The sequence below is a fragment of the Copidosoma floridanum genome, unplaced genomic scaffold, assembly GCF_036245765.1.
Source record: "Copidosoma floridanum isolate Cflo_tuat_1 unplaced genomic scaffold, Cflo_Japanese_pri ptg000017l, whole genome shotgun sequence".
NCBI classification, from domain to species: domain Eukaryota; kingdom Metazoa; phylum Arthropoda; class Insecta; order Hymenoptera; family Encyrtidae; genus Copidosoma; species Copidosoma floridanum.
In genome coordinates this window covers 12,642,537-12,666,859 of record NW_028321894.1, presented here as the reverse complement: position 1 = coordinate 12,666,859, position 24,323 = coordinate 12,642,537, and the positions used below count along the sequence as shown (strand labels likewise).

General features: G+C 32.1%; 1 protein-coding gene across 1 annotated transcript in view; it reads left to right on the top strand.

Moving 5' to 3' along the window:
• The window catches only part of Nmdar1 (glutamate ionotropic receptor NMDA type subunit 1), a 1,366,481-nt gene that overhangs the window by 663,893 nt on the left and 678,265 nt on the right, over nt 1–24,323 (top strand). Inside the window, exon 11 of the mRNA XM_089592421.1 lies at nt 14,797–14,931. Within this exon, the coding sequence (XP_089448547.1) occupies nt 14,797–14,931 (135 nt within the window). The remainder of the gene's footprint in view (nt 1–14,796; nt 14,932–24,323) is intronic.

Sequence of the window (24,323 nt, the reverse complement as noted above, 5' to 3'; positions counted from 1 at the left end):
GAACTGCTACGCAAAGCAAGAAAAGCTACAGTTAACATAGACTCAAAGAATCACCTTACAGAAAATATCAAATTTAAACAGAATAACGTAAAAATACATAATATAAAAGCTTCAGTTTAGTTACCGTACTCATAGTTAATGTTTTCACAGAAAATAAAACCTAAATGCAGGTTTAATCCTGAAAAATTCCTGACCTCCCAATAAAACACGTGTACAATAACGACTGTCTTCACTTACTGCTGTTAAATTTTACTTGGAAGCGCGATTAATTCTTTTTTTTGGAGGATTGTCTGCCAGCCACTAACAATTTTCCTCAGCTTTGCTTCTACTATACTCATTACTTTCTGAGGCTCATAGGTTCTAAGCTCCGTCGATTAAATTTCCAGCTGAAACTAACTTTACTTGAAGTTTGACCATTTTCATGCATCTTGCTGACCTTTTTTCTATTATTCAATACTTATCAACTCTTTCTCCGATTCCTTACCTCTAGGAAATACCTTATTTTGGTCAATTGGCGTGAGCACTTTGTTTTTTCCCCCATTAAATATGTCACGCGAGTAACTTAAGTCCTTGACACACGTCGCATTACGTAAGGATATTTCCTACTTTGACCTTTCTTTGATTCTCGCTTGGACTTGCTGACTTTGAATTTTATTGCTTCTCTTTTTATACAACATCTTGACACAAAACCTACACTGTTTGACTTTGATTCGCTACTGCTTAAGTTACTGTTCATTTTCTTTTCTCCACTTTCCATAGCTAGCCCTACTTCTGCACTAAGTTTGATTCTCACACTACTCTCTCCGTTCAATGTGAGTAGTCCAGGAGGTAAGTCCTTCATTGATTCCCCCAGCTGTGAGTTTAACAGATTTTTGTAAAGTTTCTCATACACTTTGCTGGTTTTAAATGTCACACCTCGCAAACCACAAACCTTGAAGAAAACAATGGTACGGTGCCTAGAGCATTGAATAGAACATTTACCTTCCAACGGTCTATTGGGGCACTAGCGTGACATTTGCTCTTTTTGTCGACATACGGAACATGCGCTTTTGGAAAATTGGGCAAATTCGTGCATAGTTTCACTGCATGAGAAACACGTCCCCATAAAACTTTTTGACTACTTGTTACTACCATTTTTCTCTCTCGGATGGCGGTGCCAGGCATGTTTATCTTTTTTAGAGTAGAAGGCGACGCATACTCACTGTCTGTACATACCTTTTGTTACTTTTACCATCACCCGTACTTCTAGAGTTTGTCCAGCAACAGTATAAGCTGGTTGCTCATTGGCTTCTGATCGTGCGACAGTACATTTCTCTACGCAGTTTTGGTGACAGTCTTAGCAGATGGTTGCTTATTTAATTACAATAGTACATATCTTACGCTTATTATATTCCTCCTTCTCCTGAGTACACCAACGCAAGTCATTAAGCAAATCTTTGTGATTGTACTCTTCAGTGAATTATCATCTAATTGCACGGTTAAGACCCTCATATGTCATTATTTCGCCTTGTATTACTCCGTATCATTTAGTCACTTTCTCCAGTAGTATTATGAGCACTGATAAAGTCTTTCTCGCTTACCCCTAATATAAGGAACTATTTTGTAGACACTCAAGGAAGTCTTCAGGGTCCTCATTTTTATCCTCCGAGAAAAATTATCCTTTACAGTTCTGGAGAGCTTTTGACCACAATTGTTTTATGGCTCTAATCTTTCTGTATTATTTCACTCTGATTTGGTACTCGATCACAGGTGACGCTCTTTGCTATGACAATCCATAAACTAAACCTCACTGTCACTACTTGAACTGGAAAGTCTTCGGACCCTCATTATTATACTCCAAAGAAAACTGTAGTTTACAGCTCTGGAGAGCTTTCAAACTATGATTGTTTTAAAATTTCAATTCTTCTGTCTTACTTTACTCGGATGTGATACTCTACTGCATGTGATGCTCTATGCTATTACGAATTGTCAACTCAACCTCATTTTTGCTACTTAAACTAGAAATCCCTCCAGGCAAACATGTTTCCATCGAGGGTGTCTTGCAGCAAAATGGTGATGCGTCGTGCTCTAAATCACGACATTTGCACCAGTCTCATTTAAATTCTGGCCCTTAACCTGAAGGGGACGAACCATAAGCTAGTACTCTTTGCAACGTGACATCTGATATTCAGATTCCTCTAAAATTATTTTTTTTTGATTCCGTGATTCACGTAGCCTTCGGCCTTTCTGTATTATAGCCGCAAGTCTGCTGTCAAATTTTTTTTTACCTCTAATTTTATATGAAGAATTATCATTTAATAACACCGGGTTGACGTGCAAAGCATACAGGTGGTAAGACTTTACTATACATAGGTAGTAAAGGTCTAAATTAATGGATTGAGTGCCAGAATACTTCTTAACAGTGCCTAGTAGTTACAGTAAAAAGTATTTTGGGAAGGGTTAGTCCTAGATGTACGATAGCGATTAAAAGTTGAGCTAACGGATAAATACGTTACGTTATACAAGTCATTGCTCGTTAGAATTTTGACAAAAAGAGACAAAAGGATTTTTTCTAGATTCCACGATTTACGTTGCCTTTAGCCTTTTTTTCTTTAGCCACAAGCATAATCTTGATTTATCTAATCCACACAAGGTATACCTTACTTGATTAATCTGGGAAAATATTTGACAGTAATCTTTCTTGTTATCTTCCAACTTTTACACCTTCATGACCAATTGACATAAACCAGTTATCACTTAGGCATGTGTCTTATTCAGGCACTGATCTCTTAGGTCATCTCTTTTAATTTGACCTGCAAAGGGGCTTGGTGGCTGGCTTATTTACTACATGCTCTTCTGATAAAAGATGCTGACTGTTGTTAGGGATTTCTAGTTGGGGACAGTAACCTTTGGATCTATGTTTGACTAACATGGCATTCTTTTTCATATTTTTTTTGCAGTGGTGTGATAAAGATCAATTAACTTAATGCAGGAGAGCTCTCAAAATTTGGCACTCAACTTACTATTTGCCTTTTCTTTAGAGAATGGTAGATTTTGTAACATGGTCTTTCAAGCTCATGAATTTCACGAGCTCTTTAACTCTCAATGTCTTAACTCACTGATTCAGCCATTGTATTTTATGTAACCTTTCCAGAAGCCATGGATAATCTAACTTTATTTTTAGCATCCAATGGCTTACCAATCCATCACCCAGAACTAACATAGCTCCACTCAAGCTTAACCTCCAAGTGCAATGGTGTTCCACTACTTACTTTAACGGTATCCTGAATAATTACCACCTTTATGTCCCTTGCCATCAGGGACGCACTATCTGATTAATCCAGTCGTCTTGAGGTGGCGTCTCAGCTTGCACAATGTTTCGTGGGTGCCTTATTTTTGCACTTCCTGCAGTTTTATTGCTGTTTCCGGTTTTACGTTTTGGCTTTTTTTGGCTAAATGTTTCGAAATTAAATTAATGCTATGGCTTTGAAGTCGTTAGTAATAATACAGTGGACTGCTTAGAAGGTAATTTGAGTTGTAAAAAAAATTATCAAGCTTAGCTACGGCCTACTTAATAAAAATTAAAAACCAGTGGACACTGGGTGCTTAGGTACCGGAGTAAAAAGTTATACTTCTATAAAATTATGTGGCAAATAATATAATTATAAATATAAGTATACCTCGTATGAAACGAAATTATTTACAAGGGTGCAGTTGTCGTTGAAACGAATATACCTACGTTAGTTGGGCGTGGTTTCAACAAATCTTTTAACATCCAATAATAAAACAATTGAAAACAACATTTTATGGCACGATACAATATAAACAATATGGCAGCTGGCCAGTACAAAACTGTGTTTTTTTAACAAATCTTCCAATAGTTTGAAAAAATCTTCTTAAAAAAAAAAGATATACCTTTATAAAATAGCAGATCGCTCAACTGTCCCTTTTTTCATATGTTTTATTTAAAAAATTTTTAATTTAAAATGTAATTTTATGGAAAATCACTTGAATTTGGATGTATAAGATCCATATAAAGCTCTCATTTTTTTGTTTGTATGAAAGATTACTGTCAGATAAACCTGTTTGATTTTTAAATAGATCTATAATCTTTTTTTTTTTTTTTATCAACACAAAAAGAAGGGGCCAAGTATGCGTAAAAGTGTATATGTAAGTTCATTCTCATGAGAAAAATAATTTTCAGCGTTGCAGCGTATATTTGTGCTCCCCTCACCTCTCTGAATTTTGTTATCAATCACAAAGAAAAAATTGTGAAAGAAGAAAACGCAATAAAAATCAAATATTGTAATAATACAATTTTTTTTTTATTTTTAAAAGTTCTGAAAAAATGTGAGAAATTGTAGAAGCAATAATTTATTTATTTTGAAAGTAACAAATTTATGATAAATAAATAAATGTCTTAAATTTTTTTTTTTTAATGTACCAAAAATATACAGTTTATCAAATAATTTGTTTATTAAATGTTAAATAACACCGAATGAATGAATCTACAATAAATAAAAATTGACATAAAATAAGTAACGAACTGTACGATAAAATGAAGTAATCGGATTTTTTACATCGAGCTCGCTCACAACAGAGTGAGTAAAGAGACTTGCCCAGAGTACTAGAGGACGTGCGTTTCAAATCTCTTTGAAAACAGTTTTTTTCAAAGAATTATTTGTAAGAAAAAAAAAGTAAAATTCAAAATATGTGGTGTGGTGCGATGATGTTGTGTAGTGTGGTGCGATGATGATGTTAGATGTTGGGTGGTGTAGGGAGACGGAGATGGAGAAGTACGTCAAGCGGAGCGGGGAAAAGGGTAAGAATGAAAGCACAATCTACTTCAGTTACACTTTTTCTCAAGGTCATCAATCTGAAATCGTTGATGAACTATGTAGGGCAGAACGTGCCTATAGCAATATAACTTTCAAAAATCCTTTTAACAACTAAAACAAATATTCAGACCTTCCACTATGTAAACATCTCTACAGACGACTACAAAGCCGTAGCATTACAAAAAATTCAAAATTTTTGGGATGAAAAACAGCTGAGACTTAAAACGCCCGTATCACCGTAAGTGATAGATAAATTAAACCAGTGGAAAGTGGGTGCTTGGGCATCTAAGAATGAAGTTGTACTTCCATAACATTCTATGGCAAAAAATATTCGAAAGAAAATACTATATTATTATTTGAACTGTGATACTTGGTAATTGGGTGTGTCTTTAATAAATATTGTAATATCTTGAGGTTTTGTGCATAAGCACACGATCAGTAAGAGCTAATTTAGGAGTGAGAATAAAAACTCCAAAGTCAGGTGTTAGTTTGAGCAACGTTTCGTTGGTCTTAATGCCAACCTCATCAGGCTCAGTCTATATCGTTAAGACGATCGTTACAGACTGTAACGATCGTCTTAACGATATAGACTGAGCCTGATGAGGTTGGCATTAAGACCAACGAAACGTTGCTCAAACTAACACCTGACTTTGGAGTTCTTATTCTCACTCCTAAATTAGCTCTTACTGATCGTGTGCTTATGCACAAAACCTCAAGAAATCATGGAAACAATTGGGAGCAGAACGGCACGTTCAACAAACACCGTAAATATTGTAATATCTGATAAATAAACAATTATCAACAATATATTATGTGGATCATATTTACCCCCCCTTTTGCACATACACACACTAAGTTGGCATTCAGCGGTAAGTACGATAGCACGTATTTACGCTAGTAATTTTCCATGTCTTTTATAGCAGTTTAAATTATCTAGTTGTGCTGTTCTTCGTAAAAGAACGTTTTATTGTTACAGAGATATCAGGTATATGCTAGCTTTGGCTTTCTGAGAGCATGCAAAATCGGTACTTACTTTTTTGAGCCCTGGAAAATGTTGTTTCCTTGCTACGTTGTATTTAAACACACTGCTAGTTACTTTCTAAGTTTATTTATTACTAGAAATCCTACTCATGACTATAATTTTTACCTGGCTAAGTGCGATTTTTTTCGACATTTCTATTTTGTAATGCTATCAGTTGAGATAAAATAAGTTTTGTATTAGTACGTTTTGTAGAGTTTATAGAAATGGGCGTATGTTTTTATTCTAATGGCTTGTAGGTAAAGCTGGTTGAGCTGAAACAAAAGTTGCTACGAGAAAAACTGTTATGAGTCGGTCTTACTAAAATTTTTTTTTTTTTTTTTTGATGAATAGAAGTAATGAAAAGCAAGTTTGTGCTTAGTCTGTCTGGAAAGAAAGGTATAAATTTCTTTATTAATGTAACAACTGTTTTTCTACACATTTTGTTGATTATTTGTAATACAAGCGTGTGTATTTTATTTACAGGTGCCTTTTCAATTATACTTGTTACTTTCTCATTAAACTTTAATAAATTTAAGTAGAAAAGAATTATAATTCATTGCATTTATTGACCTCATGCCCATCAGCTTAAGAAACACTGCAAGTTCATCAATAGGTTATAGGTATATGTGTATAGAAAAATAGAGTCTGAAGTTTGCCAGTGATAAGTAAATGTTAAGTCTATCTTATCAGTATTGTCAGCATAGTCAGTATAATTAGTCAAGAGTCATAGACGCAGTAAGGTAGCAGTTAGAGGTATTTTCTAAGAAAAGTCAAGGTCAAGTAAGTTATCAGTCATGATGATTCAAATTGAATCCAGCATTGGAAAGCAAGGATCAAGTTGCTATTGCAACTGAAGTGACATTGAAACTTGAAGGAGCAGAAACACTTCCAGCAGTCGTCGCTTAGAGGAAATTAGATGCAGATGCAAGACAACTGATAGGCTTGAATACCAGTACCAAAATAGCCTTAAAGATAATACATTGTAAGTCAGTGTTTCAAATGTTAACATAACTTGAAACTCTGTATGGTAAGAAGTCAGATGTTATATTAAAAAGTCTTTGAGAACAATTTTTTGCTTTCAAATACGATGAAGGAAAGTCAGTAGTAGAGAATTGCTAACGTGTTCAGCAGTTGGCTTAGGACTTAAGTCCTAAAGGAGATGAAGTCAAAGAAACTTGGATTATGACAAGAATGTTGGGAATATTACCAACAAAGCTGCATCATTCTCGCTCTGGATGAGACTGTATACCTGCTGCTGAAAAAAATTTTAATACACTGATTGAAAGGCTACAGTTAATGGAGGACAGATTAATAAAAAGTGAACAGATGAAAGAATAGAATGGTCAGAATGCATTGATTTCCAATAGTAATGAGTAAAATAAGAAGAATCAGTCAGCAAGCAGCAAGTCAGCTAGTACTAGAGCTGAATGTTTTAAGTGTGAAAAGAAGGGTCACTTTAAAAAAAGATTGTACTGGTAAACCATGCAAAAATATCTAGAATTTTGTCAGAGTAAATATTCTTATATAATTTGTAAGGAAAAAGGTTATTTTGCCAAAGAGTGTCCAAATAAAAAGGATAATGAAAGCAGTCATGAGAAGAAAATGCTTGTATCATAGTAGCTCTGTCATGCACTGATATTAAAAATATTCAGTTGTCAAAGAATAGCAGTAAAGTATGGTATCAGAATTATGGTGCAACGTAACATATGACCTTTCATAGAGACATATTTGTCATTTATGAGTCTCTTGATGAACCGATACATGTAGTCATCAGTGATGCCACAGAATTGGAAGCAGTTCGTATAGGTGATTTTTATCTAGAAACATTTAACGATGAAAATTGGTCCAAGATAAGCATGAAAAACGTGTTAAACGTACCAAAGATGCCATTTAATTTTTTTTCAGTGATAAGATTACTAGGGACAGTTAACGTTTAGGAAGCAGATCTCAAAAGAAGAAGTTTTTTTTATGATAGTGCAGGTAAAGCACGTTTTATTGCTGAATTCAATGAAAATTTATTTAAAATGTTGTTTGGAGGAAGAAAAGAAAGTCAAGGTTGTGATAAACAAGTACAATTAAATATCATTACAGAGAGTCAAGAGGACAAGTGTGTGGTTCGTACTTCTGTCAAGGTATGGCAGGAGATATTTACATATCAGAATATAAAATATTCTAAAGAAATTTTAAAGTGGAGTAATATAAATGACATGGATGACTGGAAAGATTATGTCTGCGATAATTGTGTCAATGGCAAACAACATAGAATTAGCCATTCTGAAAATATCAAAGTAGCTGAGAAAGTGTTAAATCTCATTCATATGAATATAGGTGACATGAGTGTTAAATCATTAGGAGGAGCTACATACTTCCTGCTCTTTAAGGATGATTACTTGCACTTCAGAACTGTTTACTTACTTAAGACCCAGGATAAAGCTGTGGAGAAACTAGACCTGTACATTCAAATGGTGGAAAATTAATTTAATAGAAGAATGAAAATTTTGAAATCAGATAGTGGTATAAAGATAAGGAATAAAGAATCAAAGAAAATTTTAAATGAACCTGGAATAGTTCACAGCAAGACACGTGCATCTACCCCAGAACAGAATAGGTGAATAGAGATGGAAATGCGTACAGTTGTGGAAGTAGTCAGATCAATCATTCATGGTTAAAATATTGTAGGGAGTTCATGGGCTGAGGCTATGAACTATGTAGTGTTTACATTTAACCAAACAGGTACCAGTAGCATAATAGGAAAAACATAAAGAAGTTAAAAGGGTTAAGTAGTGAATGCTATGTTTATATGCAAGATTATAAAAGAAGAAAACTTGATAAGAAATAAAAAAGAGAAATTTTGGTAGGTTATGATCTTGACTCACCTGGTTACTGAATGTACACTAAAAGTAAGAATGCTATTGTAAGTTCTGAATATTTAATGAAAGAGTTAAAACCATGCCAAGTAGCATTGAGACCAAATCAAACAATAGTTAGAGTAATGAAGAGTCAAGTGATAGTGATATCAATGAAGTTAAAAATGTGTCAAGGAAATCACAGAATATAAGAGACTAGGAGTTTCCTAATAAAAGTACGGAGCCAACAAGACAACTACGTGACAGAAAGAAGCTAAAAAGACCAGGAAAATATGATTATTCCATGATAGAAGAGGTGGAAGAAATCTCAGTTAGTCAAGCCATGGAAGATCCAAACTTGCGTAAAGCCATGAATAATAAGAAGCTCACATAAAAATGCAAACATGGAAACTAGTAAAAGCTTTGGATCATATAAGACCATTAACATGAAAATAGATTTCGAGCAAGAAGAGTGATGACAGATTTAAGATGAGACTGGTAGCAAGAGGATATGAACAGAAAAAAGGAATAGATAATTATCAACTACTGATCGTGTGGGTAGATTAACGAGAAGCTTATATGGATTAAAGCAAGCATCAAAAGATTGGAATAGCAACTTTAACTAATATGTAAAGAATTTAGAATTCATTAGTTTTATTAGTACAGATGATGATCCCTGTGTTGTCTATAAAGAAGAAACAAGTGTTATCATGGCAATATCTGTTGATAATGACATTATAGTGGGAGCTAACGGGGATAAGATGAATTAAGTATTGTATAAGTTGAGCAATAAATTTGAAATGACTTTTGATGAGGAATTTAAATATCAGTTTATGTTTCTTGATATGGAAGTGAAAAAGGACAGAAATGGAGTTTTCGTTGGTCAAGCTGGTTATACAGAGAAAATTATCAAGCGGTTAGGTTTTTATAACTTAAATTCAGCATCAACACCCATGGAACAAGGAATCTTAAGTAATGAAAAGTCTTCTATAATGATGAAGCATTGGACTCTTCAGTGCCTTATCGTCAAGTTATTGGTAGTTTATTGTATTTGTCAACTGTATCAAGACTAGATATAAGTTTCAAAGTCAACTATTTAGGCAGATTTAATGGTAAGCCAATGAAGAGTCACTGGGGAATAATCAAACGAGTATTTCAGTATTTAAAGGGTAGTGTCAATTTTGAAATCTTTTCCAGAGTGGGAGGGGAGGCGACACATACGTGCTGTTTGCACATACTACCTGTCATTTTTACTGTCACTCGTACTTCTGGAGTTTGCCCAGAAATAGTATGAACTGGCTGCTCATTGGCTTGCTCACACGACAGTAAGTTTCTATGCGTGGTTTCGATGACAGTTTTGGCGGATGATGGATTGTTAAATTACGATAGTATGTACATCATGCTAATAATATCTCCTCCTTCTTGCGAGTTCACCGAAGCAAGTCGTCAAGCAAGTCTTTGTAAATGCCCTCTTCAGTAAGTTCTCACCAAAACGCATGCTTAAGGAGGTTTGGAAGAAAAGTTCAAAATGGGAAAACGTGCCAAAAAAAGTATATGTTATATTTGAGCACATAAGGAGTGCACACGATTTTTCAGATTTTTCGCCAGGGGAAATTTTCGAGAAAAAAATTATAAAGTACTCACAGTTCAACACGGTCTCTTAAGAGAAAGCAAGGTTAGGTTTGCCTTTTAATTGAAATTAAAGTATAGTCTAAGTGCATTGAAATAAAGAAAAAAGTTTTTAGATACCTTTGTACAAAAGCAAGATGCTCGACAAAAAAAAAATCAAGCCTTACCAGGTGATTTTGAAAAATATTGGCAGTTACAGTCGTACAGTTTCAAGTTCGTAGAGTGCAAGAGGAGGTGCGCGGTAAAGGAGGCCCAACTGCACGGGCAGGGAGGACTCCCCATTCCTCACCTCTCTAAATAATACTGCCAAACCTTCTTAAGACCTCTCTATGTCGCTATTTCGCCTTGTATTACTCTATATCATTTACTCATATTCCCCAGTAGTGTCATGGGCACTGATTAAAGTCTTCTTCACTTACCACTACGCTAAACAGTAATCTTGTAGACACTCGAGGAAGTCTTCAGGGTCCTCATTTTTACCCTCCAAGGAAAGCTATCGTTTACAGTTCTGGAGAGCTTTTGACCATGATTGTTTTATGGTTCTAATCTTTCTGTCTTGTTTCACTTTGATTTGGCACTTCATCAGACGTGACGCTCTCTGCTATGACAATCCGTAAACTAAACCTCACTGTCACTACTTAAACTGGAAATCTCCCCAGGCAAACGTATCACCATTGAGGGTGTCTTGCAGCAAAATGGTGATGCGTGTCCCTCTAGCTTGTTATATTTGCACCAGTCGCCCTTAAATTTTAGCCCTTAAACTAAAGAGATTGAACCATAATCTAGGATTTTTTGCAGTGGGACGCCTGACCGTCAGATTCCTCTGAAATTATTTTTTTTGATCCCATGATTAACGTAGCCTTCGGCTTTGCTGCTTTTTAGCTGCAAGTCTGCTTGCAAATTTTCTTCTACCTCAAACTTTATGTGAAAAATTACTATAAATAAGTAGTAAAGGTCCTAATTGATCGGTTGAGCGCTAGAATACTTGTTTATAGGGCCTAGAAATAAGAGTAAAAAAGATTTTTGTAAGAGTTAGCCCTTGTTGTACGATGGCGATTAAAAGCTGAGCAAATAGATACAAACGTTACGTTATAAGGGAAATTTTTAGCTACACTAGAGCATTTAAGAAATTCTCTGTTTTGGTTGAAATATATGAAGAAGTTACTTTTTCTTCTTAGAGGTTAGAGGCTAGAATTATAACTAGTTATAATGTGTGATAACATTATTTTTAAGCCATTGTGTGTGTTTGCTCAATTTCCAGTCTTATATGAAAGGAAAAGGAAGAGTGAGCATAAGATGACACCACTAGCCGAGAAAGCAGAAGAAAGAAGTACAAAAATATAAGGCATAATTTAAAAGGTGTGTTGAGTTACAGCTGTTAAATAAATGAGTATACTTGTTGTATGAAAAGCAGAAGGTTATGCAAATAAAGCTTGCACATGCTTATATTAAATTTATAAGAACATTACTGTATTTAAGTGTCTAAGTAAGGCACTAATGTAACTTGCATGGGATTATATTGTCAAGAACTATGCAAAAAAACTATGAGGGTATGGACGAAATGTGGTAATAAGTCAGGGTTAAGGACGAATCAGATGTAATTAAGGTTCTATGAACCAGGGTAAGTGAGATAGTCATAATTAGCTACAATATACTTAAGCCATTGGGCCCATAGTGTCATATCTTTGCCTTTCCTAAAGTCAAGATCATCAAATGTTGCTATACGACCGAGGGAAAAAGAAGATGAAAAGCGAGACAAGTGACAAAAAAATATTTTGAAAATTGTATGCAAATAAAATGAAAAATTATTTCTTGTAAAAGATTCTGACAAATAACGCCAAACGCCTTCTTTTATTATTTATGTACTCGTATTATTTTTTTATTTTTAAAAAAATATGCTTTCAAGGCTTAAACTGGTATTGTATCTGCTTATCTTTCTAGAGATGTGGCTATATAGAACTTCTTTTTTACAATTGGATCACATTAATAGTGAAACGATTCTTTTAGAAACCTAATAAAAATGGCAAAAGGATTAAACTATCTGAAATGAGGTTCATATGATTCTAAAAAACATTTTTTTAATGATAAGACAGATGTTATTTATGTGACCGATGTTACACCAAAATTTTTTTTGAAACAAATGGATCATTTTAGAGGAGTTTTCATCCAATGCTCCTTATTTCATAAAAATGAAAAGTTTTTTAACGTTAAAGAAACTGTTTGATCATCATTTCTAACGTTTTAATACTATTTTTGAAGAAGTAACATTATTTGCTCTAATAAAAAGAAAATTTTCAATTCTTACAACAACTTAAACAAATTATAAATTAGAAGTGAAAAACGAAAATGTATGTTCCAAGAAATTGTAAGAGATCAGATGTTTGCACAGAAATGTTCGATTAAGAATTGGGATTGACTTACATAGTTTTACTCGTGTCTTACGATAAAAACATTTATTCTTTAAGTGATAAAAATTCTAATCGAATGAACAGATACATAAAAACGTATAATGTGTCAATAATGTATTACAGCATACAGTATGAGACAAAAAATAGTTTGGATAAACCAGAAAATAACAATTATGTCAATTTTCTAAGTAAAATTCCTAATTCTGTTGGTAATGGCCTTTTAGCTCAGAAACTTTATTCTATAATAAACTCAAACAATATGTGAATCAAGAGGTAAGGTATATAACATGGTTTGTACAATGGTATGCTTGTAACGGTGGTTAAATAGATAACTAAAGTACAATTTTATAGCTTGAAGAATGATAAAAAAGCAAATTCAAAATTTTACCATGGTACTTATTTGTGAAAAAACGTTAAAAAAACCAACTTTTATACCAAAAATTTTATTTTCTTGTTGTTTGACAAACTGTTATCAAACTAATTATTTTAATAATTCAGCTGGGCTACAGAAGGCTGTGAAGTAATTTTACAAATCCTGTATATTCCAGAGGCTCAAAAGATGTCTTGTTGGGTTTAAGTAAGGTAAACACTACACTAATTTTGTATAGTGTCCAATAAATGGAAAAAGTTAAGGTTTAGATGGCTCGGAACTTTTTTTCCCAAGAAATAGAAGAAATTCTGCACAAAAAATATTTTTTCAAATTTTTCAGACTTTGTCAGTTGAGTTACGCATTTGTTTCTAGTCTAGCGTATGATGCTTGTGATGTAATAGTGGTTGCTAATTTTTGTTTCATAATAATAAGGGTGTATACAAAGAAACGATAACTATAAGGCATAGAACTAAAAATAAAATGATAGAAACAATAATAATATTTAATTTTTCCGCAAAACAGAATAAATTGTTTCTTTCACTTAAGTAGAAATTTTGTCAGTCATTTATAATTTTAATTGTCTGTACGGTAATATTAACTGTGAGCTAAAAAAGAAGAATCGATGTATCAGTAATGCCATAATTATCGGACTGCATGGGAACGATGTGTATACAGTCATGATAAATTCAATAAAATTTTTTGCTTGGTGCAAAATTTAAACATAAAGATTCATTGCCAGAATTCCTCTATATTGGACAATAATAGTCACCCATAAAATGGATGAAGGGAAGCATCCTTGAAGCGAAAGTACAATTTAGTTAAATCGTAAAAGTACAAGATCTAAATTAGGACTTCAGATGCACTGGGGTTAATGTATAGAATCTTAATTACTAGTTCTTATGCATCTAAAATTTCAAAGTAAACGTTTTAGTAACGCATGATTCACATAATTAAAAGAATGTACGAATAGTACAAAAAAAATATGAAAGTTAAAATAATATATTTTAATTCACTGACTTTCTCACAAAAGACTGTGTCCCACGCTATGTAGAATTTTTCATTAATTATCTATTATTTTAACATAAAAGTATTGTAAGATGAAAAACATAAGTAGTTTAAATCACCATTAAAGTTAATATTCATTACAATTGTAGTGGTTAAAAGGTGAAAATGAATACAAGGTGGTATAATAAAAATGTGAAATTTTCTTCATCTAAAGTGATCTTATAATTAGGTGCTATAATTTCTTTTTTTTTGACTTCCAATAAATTTAAATAATTTTTGCCCTAATTTATTTCTTTGACTTAGTCAATAAGCAACTTTTTATTTATTGTTGATTTCTACTTTATTTAAAAGAAAAGAATTATACCTGCTTGAGTATTACAGTGCATTCTTCAGACGTATGCATAACAAGACTATCTTTAACGCATCATCATCGTAGAAATTTTAGAAAACTTAAGAAAAAAAAAGTTTGATAGTTAGTAATTTGTAAGAATTGTAATTCTAATACATTATTAAATACGTAATAAACATCTGACAATCCTGGTTCATTGTAAGTGGAAAATTTCATATGCATACAAGTAAAATATTTAAGGGTTGTCCATGATGAACCTCGTATTTATTAAACTAAGTTAAAACTTTTTCCTCTATTTACTTAATATTTTGTAACAACTATGTAACATCTTTCCGTCTTTCTTATTTTAGAACCATCCATGATAAACTGCTGCAGAGGCTACTGCGTTGATTTATTAAAAGAATTGTCGAAGACTATTAATTTTACGTATAGCTTGTCACTGTCTCCTGATGGTCAATTTGGAAGATATGTTTATAAAAGCAACCGTAAGTACATTAGTTTTTAGATTATATTCTTTTATAGTTAAACCGTAAGCTTGAGTTTAAGCTAGAGAAATAAAAAAACTAAGTAATACGTTTTTATAGCTAAATTAGAAGGCTGCAGAGTTTACTTCAGCATGCAAGTCAAATATTAGGCCGTAAAACAAGGTATTTTAAAAATATCAACTAACACTCAGTTTCTTAGCTTCATACGTACGCGCTTCTTCAATTAACCTCCTAATACTGTATTTTAAAATAAAAGCTGTGTGATTGAATAAAGCTACTTTATTTTGTGTCCCAAAATCATGAGTCATGTAATTTTATGCTTTGAAAAATGTAAGACACTACGAACTAATAGATAACATTAAAATTTACCATAAAATACACAATATTCATTGCAAGTAAAAGAATTACATTATCCCAATATCTATGTGTTAGTTCGTGTACTAGATTTATCTTGCATCTAATAAACCAAGCATGAATAAGGAATGAACCATACACCTTTAATTCTTTTTATTTGTAATAGTACAAGAGACAAATACAGATGCTGCTTTTAAAGATCAATCCTAACCACTTTAATAAACATCGAATATTATACAGAAGCACAGTAAAAAATCTTGACGTACAAACATTGGATTATATATTTCTACTGTTATTAACTGAAATAATAAGATTTAGCTTTTAAATAATCCGAAGCACTTTTCTTTCAAACTTTATACACTAATAATTACAAACAAATAGGTACAAATTTCTTGCTTTTTTAAAGTTTCGATCTCATGTATAAAAAATCATACATCCAAGAGATGGCATAAACTTACCAGAGACATTCCTAAATATCTTGCCCCAAAGATACTTGTCCTAATATATTTTATCTATAATTTTGTACAGTTATTTAAATAAAAACAAACCTGGATCATTCTGTATAATTGTGATCCAGTGCAGATTAATGAAATCTGTAAAAATCAAAAAGCAGTCACATGGATCACACGGATCACATGGATTAGGCTCATGAGAATAAAAAAAAGGCACACGGAAGAAGCATGGAACACTCTTCTTTTACTCCTATGAGAAATAATTTTTTCGTACTGCCGATTGTGTGCTCAAAAGAATTGTGGCCTTGGTGAGCAATATTTATACGTACCTGTGACTTTATTTCGCTTGATTTTGTTTAAAAAAAAAAAAAAAAATTACAAATAAAATGTGCCGAACGCATATAAGCAATTGCTCTAGATAATAACTACAAGAATCATTACCTGACTGAACCAGAATGGATTTATCAATCATTTCTTACACAAAAGTATTCACTCTTAGGTAGTTACGACTATGCCAGAGCTCAGTAAAAAATTGACTAAACTAGACGTAGACCATAAAAAAATATGAAAAAACTGACCGTCTTGACGGCATAGTCCTAGTCAGGCAACCAAGCCTAGCTGCTAGTGGGTTTATATGACAAAGTAAAATTTGATTGTGCTCGAGTTTACATCATATCAAAATTTATCCATCCCAGTTAAAAGCCAAGCTGCAAACAAAAGAAGTTGCACAAAACTTAAACTTGGCCTCTGCTCCTGCTAGTTTTGAGGTCCTAATTAGTAGAAAATAACAAGCTCTTACGAAATCAATAATTGGCAAACAAACGAACGTTTTTTTATAATAAAATTATCTACTAAATTTAACGAAGAATAAAATTCGTGAACAAAACATCATATTACAGTTTTTTATTTAAAAGAAAATTTTTCACTGTAATCAATATCATAATAATAACAATCGTCACCATCATCTTAACTCTTATAATCATCAACGATATCATAATTATGATCATAACAGTCTACATCACTATCATTACTACTATCGTCATCTTTAACACCAACGTCGTCATCGCAATGATAATGATTATTATGACTCTGATCATTACCATTATCATTATAGACGTCATCATCACTATCTTCATTATTGACATTATAATCATCACTATCAGTTCAATCATCCTCATCATTATCATTATGATTATCACAATCATCCCAATCATCATCATCATAGTTATTATCTCCAGAAGCTACAACATCATTGTATTTAATATAATTGTCGTCATTATGAATTCTATTTTTATCGTCGTTACAATTTTGATTATCATCATTATCGAAATTATTGTTGTAATTTTTATTATTGTCATTTTTGTCGTCATTACTATCATTATTGCTATCGTCAACGTCATCAGCATTACTACCCTTACCTTATTATCAAAATTATCATTATGATGCTACAACATCAAAATGAGTTCATTATTATCATCATAATTATTTTCATGATCATCATAACTATCAATATCGTGAGCAATATCATCATCATCATCATTATTGTCATCATCATTATTACTGTCGTAGCCATCATCATCATCATTATCATTGTCATCACCATCATCGTTATTATAATTATTATTATCATCATTACCATCAACATTACTACCGCTATTATCATCATCATGACTATCACCATAACCATCATCGTCATTAATATCGCAATCTTTATTATAAACATTACTATTAACATTATCATAATCATTATCATCATTTTTATTATTATCGTAATAATCATCATCATAATGATCATTATTCTTATCATTATTATCATTATTACAACAGACACCATAACTATCATAACAATTATCAGTATTATCATCATTACCATCGTAAGTATGATTGAATGATAACTATCATTATCGTCGTCATGATCATTAAACATATCATCATTATGACCATTACTATTACCATCATCATCTCTATCTTTGTAAGTCATTATCAATATCATCTTTAAGATCATCATCTTATTACTATTATCGTTATTAGTATGATCTGCAATATAGGAATAATGCTAAATATCATGATTATGATTATTATCAATATTTTAAACATCGTCATCGCCATCATTATTACTATCATTATAATTATTGTCATTATTAGTAATATTACTGTTAGTATATTCGTCATGACTATTATTATTATAATTATTATTATCATGATAATAATTCTTTTTTTTTATAATTAAATTTTGTTTCATTGTTATAAGGATAATTAGAAAGATCTTTAAGATAATTATAAGGATTATTAACAATTACAACAATGACACAGTTTTTATCATTGTGATTATCTTTATAATCATTTTTACTGCTACTATCTTCATCGGTGTCATTAAATTTATAAGTTTTGCAAGGATTATTCCAATTATTGACATTATTACGGATATTGTCAGTGAAACCTGAGCAACAAGATCGTTGTCAATATTTTTATTCTTATTATTATAATAAATATCATCATCTTTTTTATTATATTCACCATTATCATCTTTTTTGCCATCATAATTATTATTATTTTAAAAATTATCATTATTATCATTATAAGTATAAATTTTATTGTTGTTATTATGATCATTGTCATTACCATAATAATAATGAATTTTATTGATCTTTATATTATATTTATCGATATCATCATTATTAGTCATATCGTTAACATTATCAAAGTAAGGACTTACATTTCCTTTAATATTATCATTATTCTTATGACTTGCTTTAATGTTGTTATAAATTTAAACATGATTACTATAAAAACTGCTATTATTTTGATTATTATTAAAATTATCATTGCTAAGTTATAATTGTACATTTCATTTTTATCAATATCCTTATAAGTTTCCTAACTACTCTCATCATTGTAACCGTATCCATGTTTATAATTATCATTGCAAGTGTTATTTTCGTTACCCAAATTGGATAAATAATAATTTTTACTATCATAAACATATTTTATATAATAACTACCATTAAACTCACTAAAATTTTTGAAACCATTGTTATTAAAGTCATTATCACTATCACTATGATCATCATTAGCATCATCATCATCATTATTATTATAATGATTCTGATCATTGTCATCATTATCGTAAGTGCCTTAAAAATGACCCAAACCATCATTATTATCATAATAATCTTTATATTGATCATCGTTGTCATAATCATCATTGTTAAAATAATTCTTATTTTTATTATCAGTATCAACAATTCACAATTGTAATGATAAGAATTAATTTTAATATAATTATCACTACTATTTTTACTATCACGATGGATACCACTTTAACCATTTTTAACTTTATTTTTATTATTAGTAACATCATTTTCATCTTTTTGGCATCAACATTATTATTCTTCAAAACACCAACATAATCATAAAAATGATGATTATCATCATTGTTATCAATATCATCATCATAATTCTTACCATAAGCATCATAATTGACATTATCATAATCATCGTCACTATTGTTATCAACATTATTATTATTATCATTATCATCATCATTATTATCACAATCAGCATAATTATTAATAATATTATCATTAAAAGAACGAAGTTCTTTATGTTGCGTTACTCGAGGGGCTGTAATTTTAAAACCGACAGATTTTTTTTTAATTAGAAATCTCTTCCTCTCAAGTTTCTCCCCTTACCCCGTCCCCCTCACCAAGTGTTTTCTACACACTTCCCCTCTCCTCACTATATATGTATATCTACCATGTTACTCTTCAGCACACCTTAACCCACCATTCCCCCTCACACTCTTAAGCAATTAATTTGTAAACAAGTTTTAATTCTATTTTCCTACAGTAATTTCTTTCACTTTTAATTTTTTTTTTCCACAATTCTAAAAAAAAAAAAAAAAAAAAAAAAAAAAAAAAAAAAAAAAAAAAAAAACACTTTCCATTAAAGAGATTTGAACCCTCGACTTCCTGCATATGAGTGCTGTACCTTACCCACTCTGCTACGAGCGCTGCCGGCTATAGAAACTCGGTTACTTGTACTTATCTTGTACTTATCTGTGGTTCGTAACTATAATATTCCATTTTTATATGCATTTACTGATACTACATTTAATTAATAATAAATATTATGTATTTGTTTTCTAAATAATACCTCTAGAAAAAAACAGAAAAAAACATTTAATTAGCATAAATATGGTTACGTAAATTAAATATAATAAGGCGCGTTATTACGCATTAAATATTTGGATTTTATGCATTTAATGCATAAAATATTGACCAATTTTCATTAAACCTGAGGTTTTCTTGGCATTACAGTAATGCTAATAATTACTGTTATAAATAAAAAAAGTATAAAATTAAATATGAAAAAAAAAAAAACGAAATATGAAAAAATTAAATATGAAAAAAAATAATAATGAAATTAGATAAAATTTGAACAAACAAAATGTTGTATTAAAAAATGATGTAATGAAATATAAAAAAAGAAGTGAAATAAAGAAAATACAAAAAAATAATCATAAATTGAAAAATAAAAAAAAAAAGAAATAAAGGAAATATAAAAGAATGAAAAAAAAGTGATGAAATTAAATATGAAAAAAAAGGAATGATATATAAAAAAAAAAAAAAAAAGGGAATGAAAAAAAAAAGATTAAATATAAAAATGAAAAGGAAATTAGATAAAGGAAATAAAAAAAAATGAAAAAAAATAAAATAAAATGAAATATGAAAAAAAGTAAAACAAGAAATAAAAAAAAAATAAAAAATAAAACAAGAAATGAAATGCATTCATGTAGTTCACTAATCAAAAACTTGAAAAACGAATAAAAAAAAAAAATAAAAAAAATAGTTCAGTACTCACGATGGTCAAACTTCGTGAGAACGTCGTGCATAAATACAGTACTCACAAAGTTAAACCATCGTTAGTACTAAACTATTTTTTTTAATTTTTTTTCTTTTATTCGTTTTTCAAGTTTTTGTTTAGTGAACTACATGAATGCAGTACTAACGTTTATAGAGCTTCGTTCTTTCTATGGGTCTGGTGACCCCCTTGTTACCTGAGAAATTGTGTTTTTATACTCGTCATGTTCAAAGAACTTTGTTCTTACCGTGGGTCCCATAACCCATTTATCCCCCCTGGTTTGTTGTTTTTTTTTTATTTTTTGTTTTTTTCAATACTATAACTAAGGACGTTACAACTATTAAAACCATTAACAGTATTTCCGTCATTACTATTGTTATTATTATTATAGTTATTATCATTACCGTTATCATTTCTATTATCTTTCATATATTCATTATCATGACTATCATCTTTATAACCATACTTAGTCATGATCACTTTTATTCTCAGTTCTATCTTAATCATTGGCATAATGATTTGTATCATTATCATCATCCTCACCATTAATATACTGATAATAATCATTATAATCACTATAATTTCGATCGTTATTTTCATTAATATTTATTATTTTATTTATATTATTATTTATATAATTATTATTATTATTATTATTATTATTATTATTACTACTTTTATCATCATCATCATCATCATCATCATCATCATCATCATCATTATCATCATCATCATTATCATTATTGTCATCACCATCATTATTATAGCCATTATGACCATCATTATTACTAGCATAACTATAGACACTATATCATCATCATCATCATCATCATCATCATTATCATTACAGGGTCATTTATTCATTATTATTACAATCATCGTCAGCATCAATCTAAACGTCATCATTGTACCCATCATTATTACCATTGTCATCTTTATCACTGCGTGTCATTAACATAATCATTATAAGTATTATCATCTAATCTATATCATCGACATTGATATCATCTGCATCGTTGTCCTAATGCTCACCATCATTATTTACATTATTTTTATTTTTGTCATCATTATTTTAATTATTTTTATCCTTATCGCCATTATAATCAGTATGACAATTAATGTCTTTATAAGTGTTATGATTATCTTTATATTATTCATTACAATTACCATTATTATTATTTTCATGAACATGAGCAGTATTGTCCTTTCTAATATTTTTTTTTAAGCATTGTTATGAGCGTGAATTCAAACATTATTGACATAATTATTTAAACCATTGACACTACCATCAATGACATAGTTCTTAATAATATAACTATCTTTATAACCATTATCATCATTAATATTATTATCTTTGTCATCAATATTATAAGTCATTTTTTTTTTTCTTTTACTTCGAAGCTGATCCAGAATGCTTTTATGCACGATAAAAAGATTTACAAACCCTCCCTTACGTGGGACTTGTTATAACCATACCCACTAAACTGACAAGACGTTTCTTCTGGGACACCCGGCTTAGAATTCACTCCCGCATTTACACTTAAAGCCAAGGTCACCAAGGCTTAGCCCCTAAAACAAGATTTCTTCAGTACTTTGTTACCAACGCGTCTTGTAACTGTTACGTCGTATAGGGCATTTTATAGTTTCCAACATGCATTCAAGCTGCTTTTCTTTGTTTAGCTGAAGGAAAGGAGCAAAACAATAAAAAGATGCTTCCCAGCACGAGCCCAATGCCGGCTTCTTCCAACAAAGGCGCAAAAAAGAGCACCCACCGCAGAGCAAGTAGGACGGAAACTTAGGCCGCCAAGGCACAGCTCCTCTTTGGCAGGAAGGTGATATAGCAAAGTGGCCTTCGATAGCCTACCCACATTCGAGTACCAATGCAAGCCCCCATACCTTACACCAACCAGCTCGCAGCCACACCCCAAGAGCCCAGTCCCGAAAAAAAAGTGGGGCACCAGAAGTGAAACACGCTAGAGCATGGGCTACCAAGCCGCAGCCACTTATCAGCAGAAAGGTGATAGAGCGAAGTAGTTTAATTGAGTCTGCACGAAATTAAGCCCCCACGCAGGCCCCCATTTCACACACCAACTGCTCCGCGGCCACGCCCAGGCAGCTCCATCCCCGAAGCCCCATGATCACACCCCCCCTCCCCCAACACCTCGAAAGCCGCCAGAAAAACACAACCCCACGCTTCTACGATGGCACCAGATCCACGCGCGCACTACCTCCACTCAGTCGTCTAGAAAACCATCCTCCTTTTTAGCTGGTAAACTGTATGTATGTATTGGCTTACTGCAGTCTATCTTTCTTCGTTAAGTAGCACTTTATTTATGACGTTGTCTGTATTTAAAGTTCTAATTTTTTCTTGCAGCACGTTTTGTTCAGCTGGTCACTTAGAGCAGTCAGAGAAAGAATGGTTTGCGTCATCTTTGTCGTAGCCACAGTACTTGCAAGCAGCCGTCTGTAATTTCCGCAACTTGTTCAGGTGTAAACAGAAATATTCGTGATTTGAGAAGAATAGGGTAAGATAATAATCTACTTCCTTGTGTTTTCACTCAGTTAATTCCTTGACATCTATTATCAGGCGTGCCGTCCATCTACGTCTAACTTTCTCTTACCATCTATATTGCCAGCGTTCCTAGGTGATTTCCTTGGCGATTTTCTTAGCCTCCATTTTTCCAAAGTCCTGCTCCGTAAGGTGCTTAAATTATCTTCCTCTCGCAAGGAGGTCGATGGGAATTACGCCGGCTATCACCGTTATCGCAGACTCTGAGACTTAGCGATAGGTGCAGGCTATCCTCAAGGCTCCTATTATTTGAACTTAGGTGATCTTCACTCTTTTCTTTCTAGCGTTCATCTTATCTTTTTATATTTTAGCCCCGTACAAAGTAATAGAATGGGCCGTAGAAATGAGGAGCCTGCGCTTTGCAGGTTTTGGGCCTCTAACATTCAGCACGATTTGGCTTAATGCCACTACTCTTGCCGCCACCTTGTCTGCTGCTTGCCTAAGGTTGCTCTAAAATGTGAGCTTTCTATCCAGAGTCACCACTAGGTATTTTACGGTATCCTTCGTCATTACTTCTTCTTCTTCTTGTACCTTGAGGAAAATGATGGTATCTATCTCTTTCTTCGTCAATAGTATTATCTTCGCCTTCCCTGGTGCAACTTCGAGTCTGTGGCTCTCCATTCATGAAGCTACTCTCCGCATGAGCTGGTTAAGTCGTATCTGGACAAGTTCCATCGTAAGATCAACGATCACTACACCAGCATTGTCCGCAAACCCTACAAAAAACGTCCCCTCTGGAATTTCCTGACAGAGCAGTCCGTCGTATGACACGTTTTTGAGATCAAGTCCTTTGTGGATCCCCAGAATTCTGCAGTTATTTTTTTTTTTGGTTCGCTTTCTGTTGTCGTATAGGTCAAAAAGCGATCCTTGAGATAACCTCTAAGTACTCTCAAGAGATAGTCTGGTGTTCTGAATGTAAGTTTGAGAGCGTAAAGCATATCCTTTTATCTTGCTAAGTTAAAAGCGTTTTTTACATTCAATGTCACAAGAAAAACAAGGGGTCTCGCTCCATGGCATATGCCTCAAGTGTACGAAGAAGAACGTCGTGCATAAATACAGTACTCACGAAGTTCAACCATCGTGAGTACTGAACTATTGTTTTTTTTTTTTGTATTTGTTTTTTAAGTTTGTTTTAGTGAACTACATAAATGAAG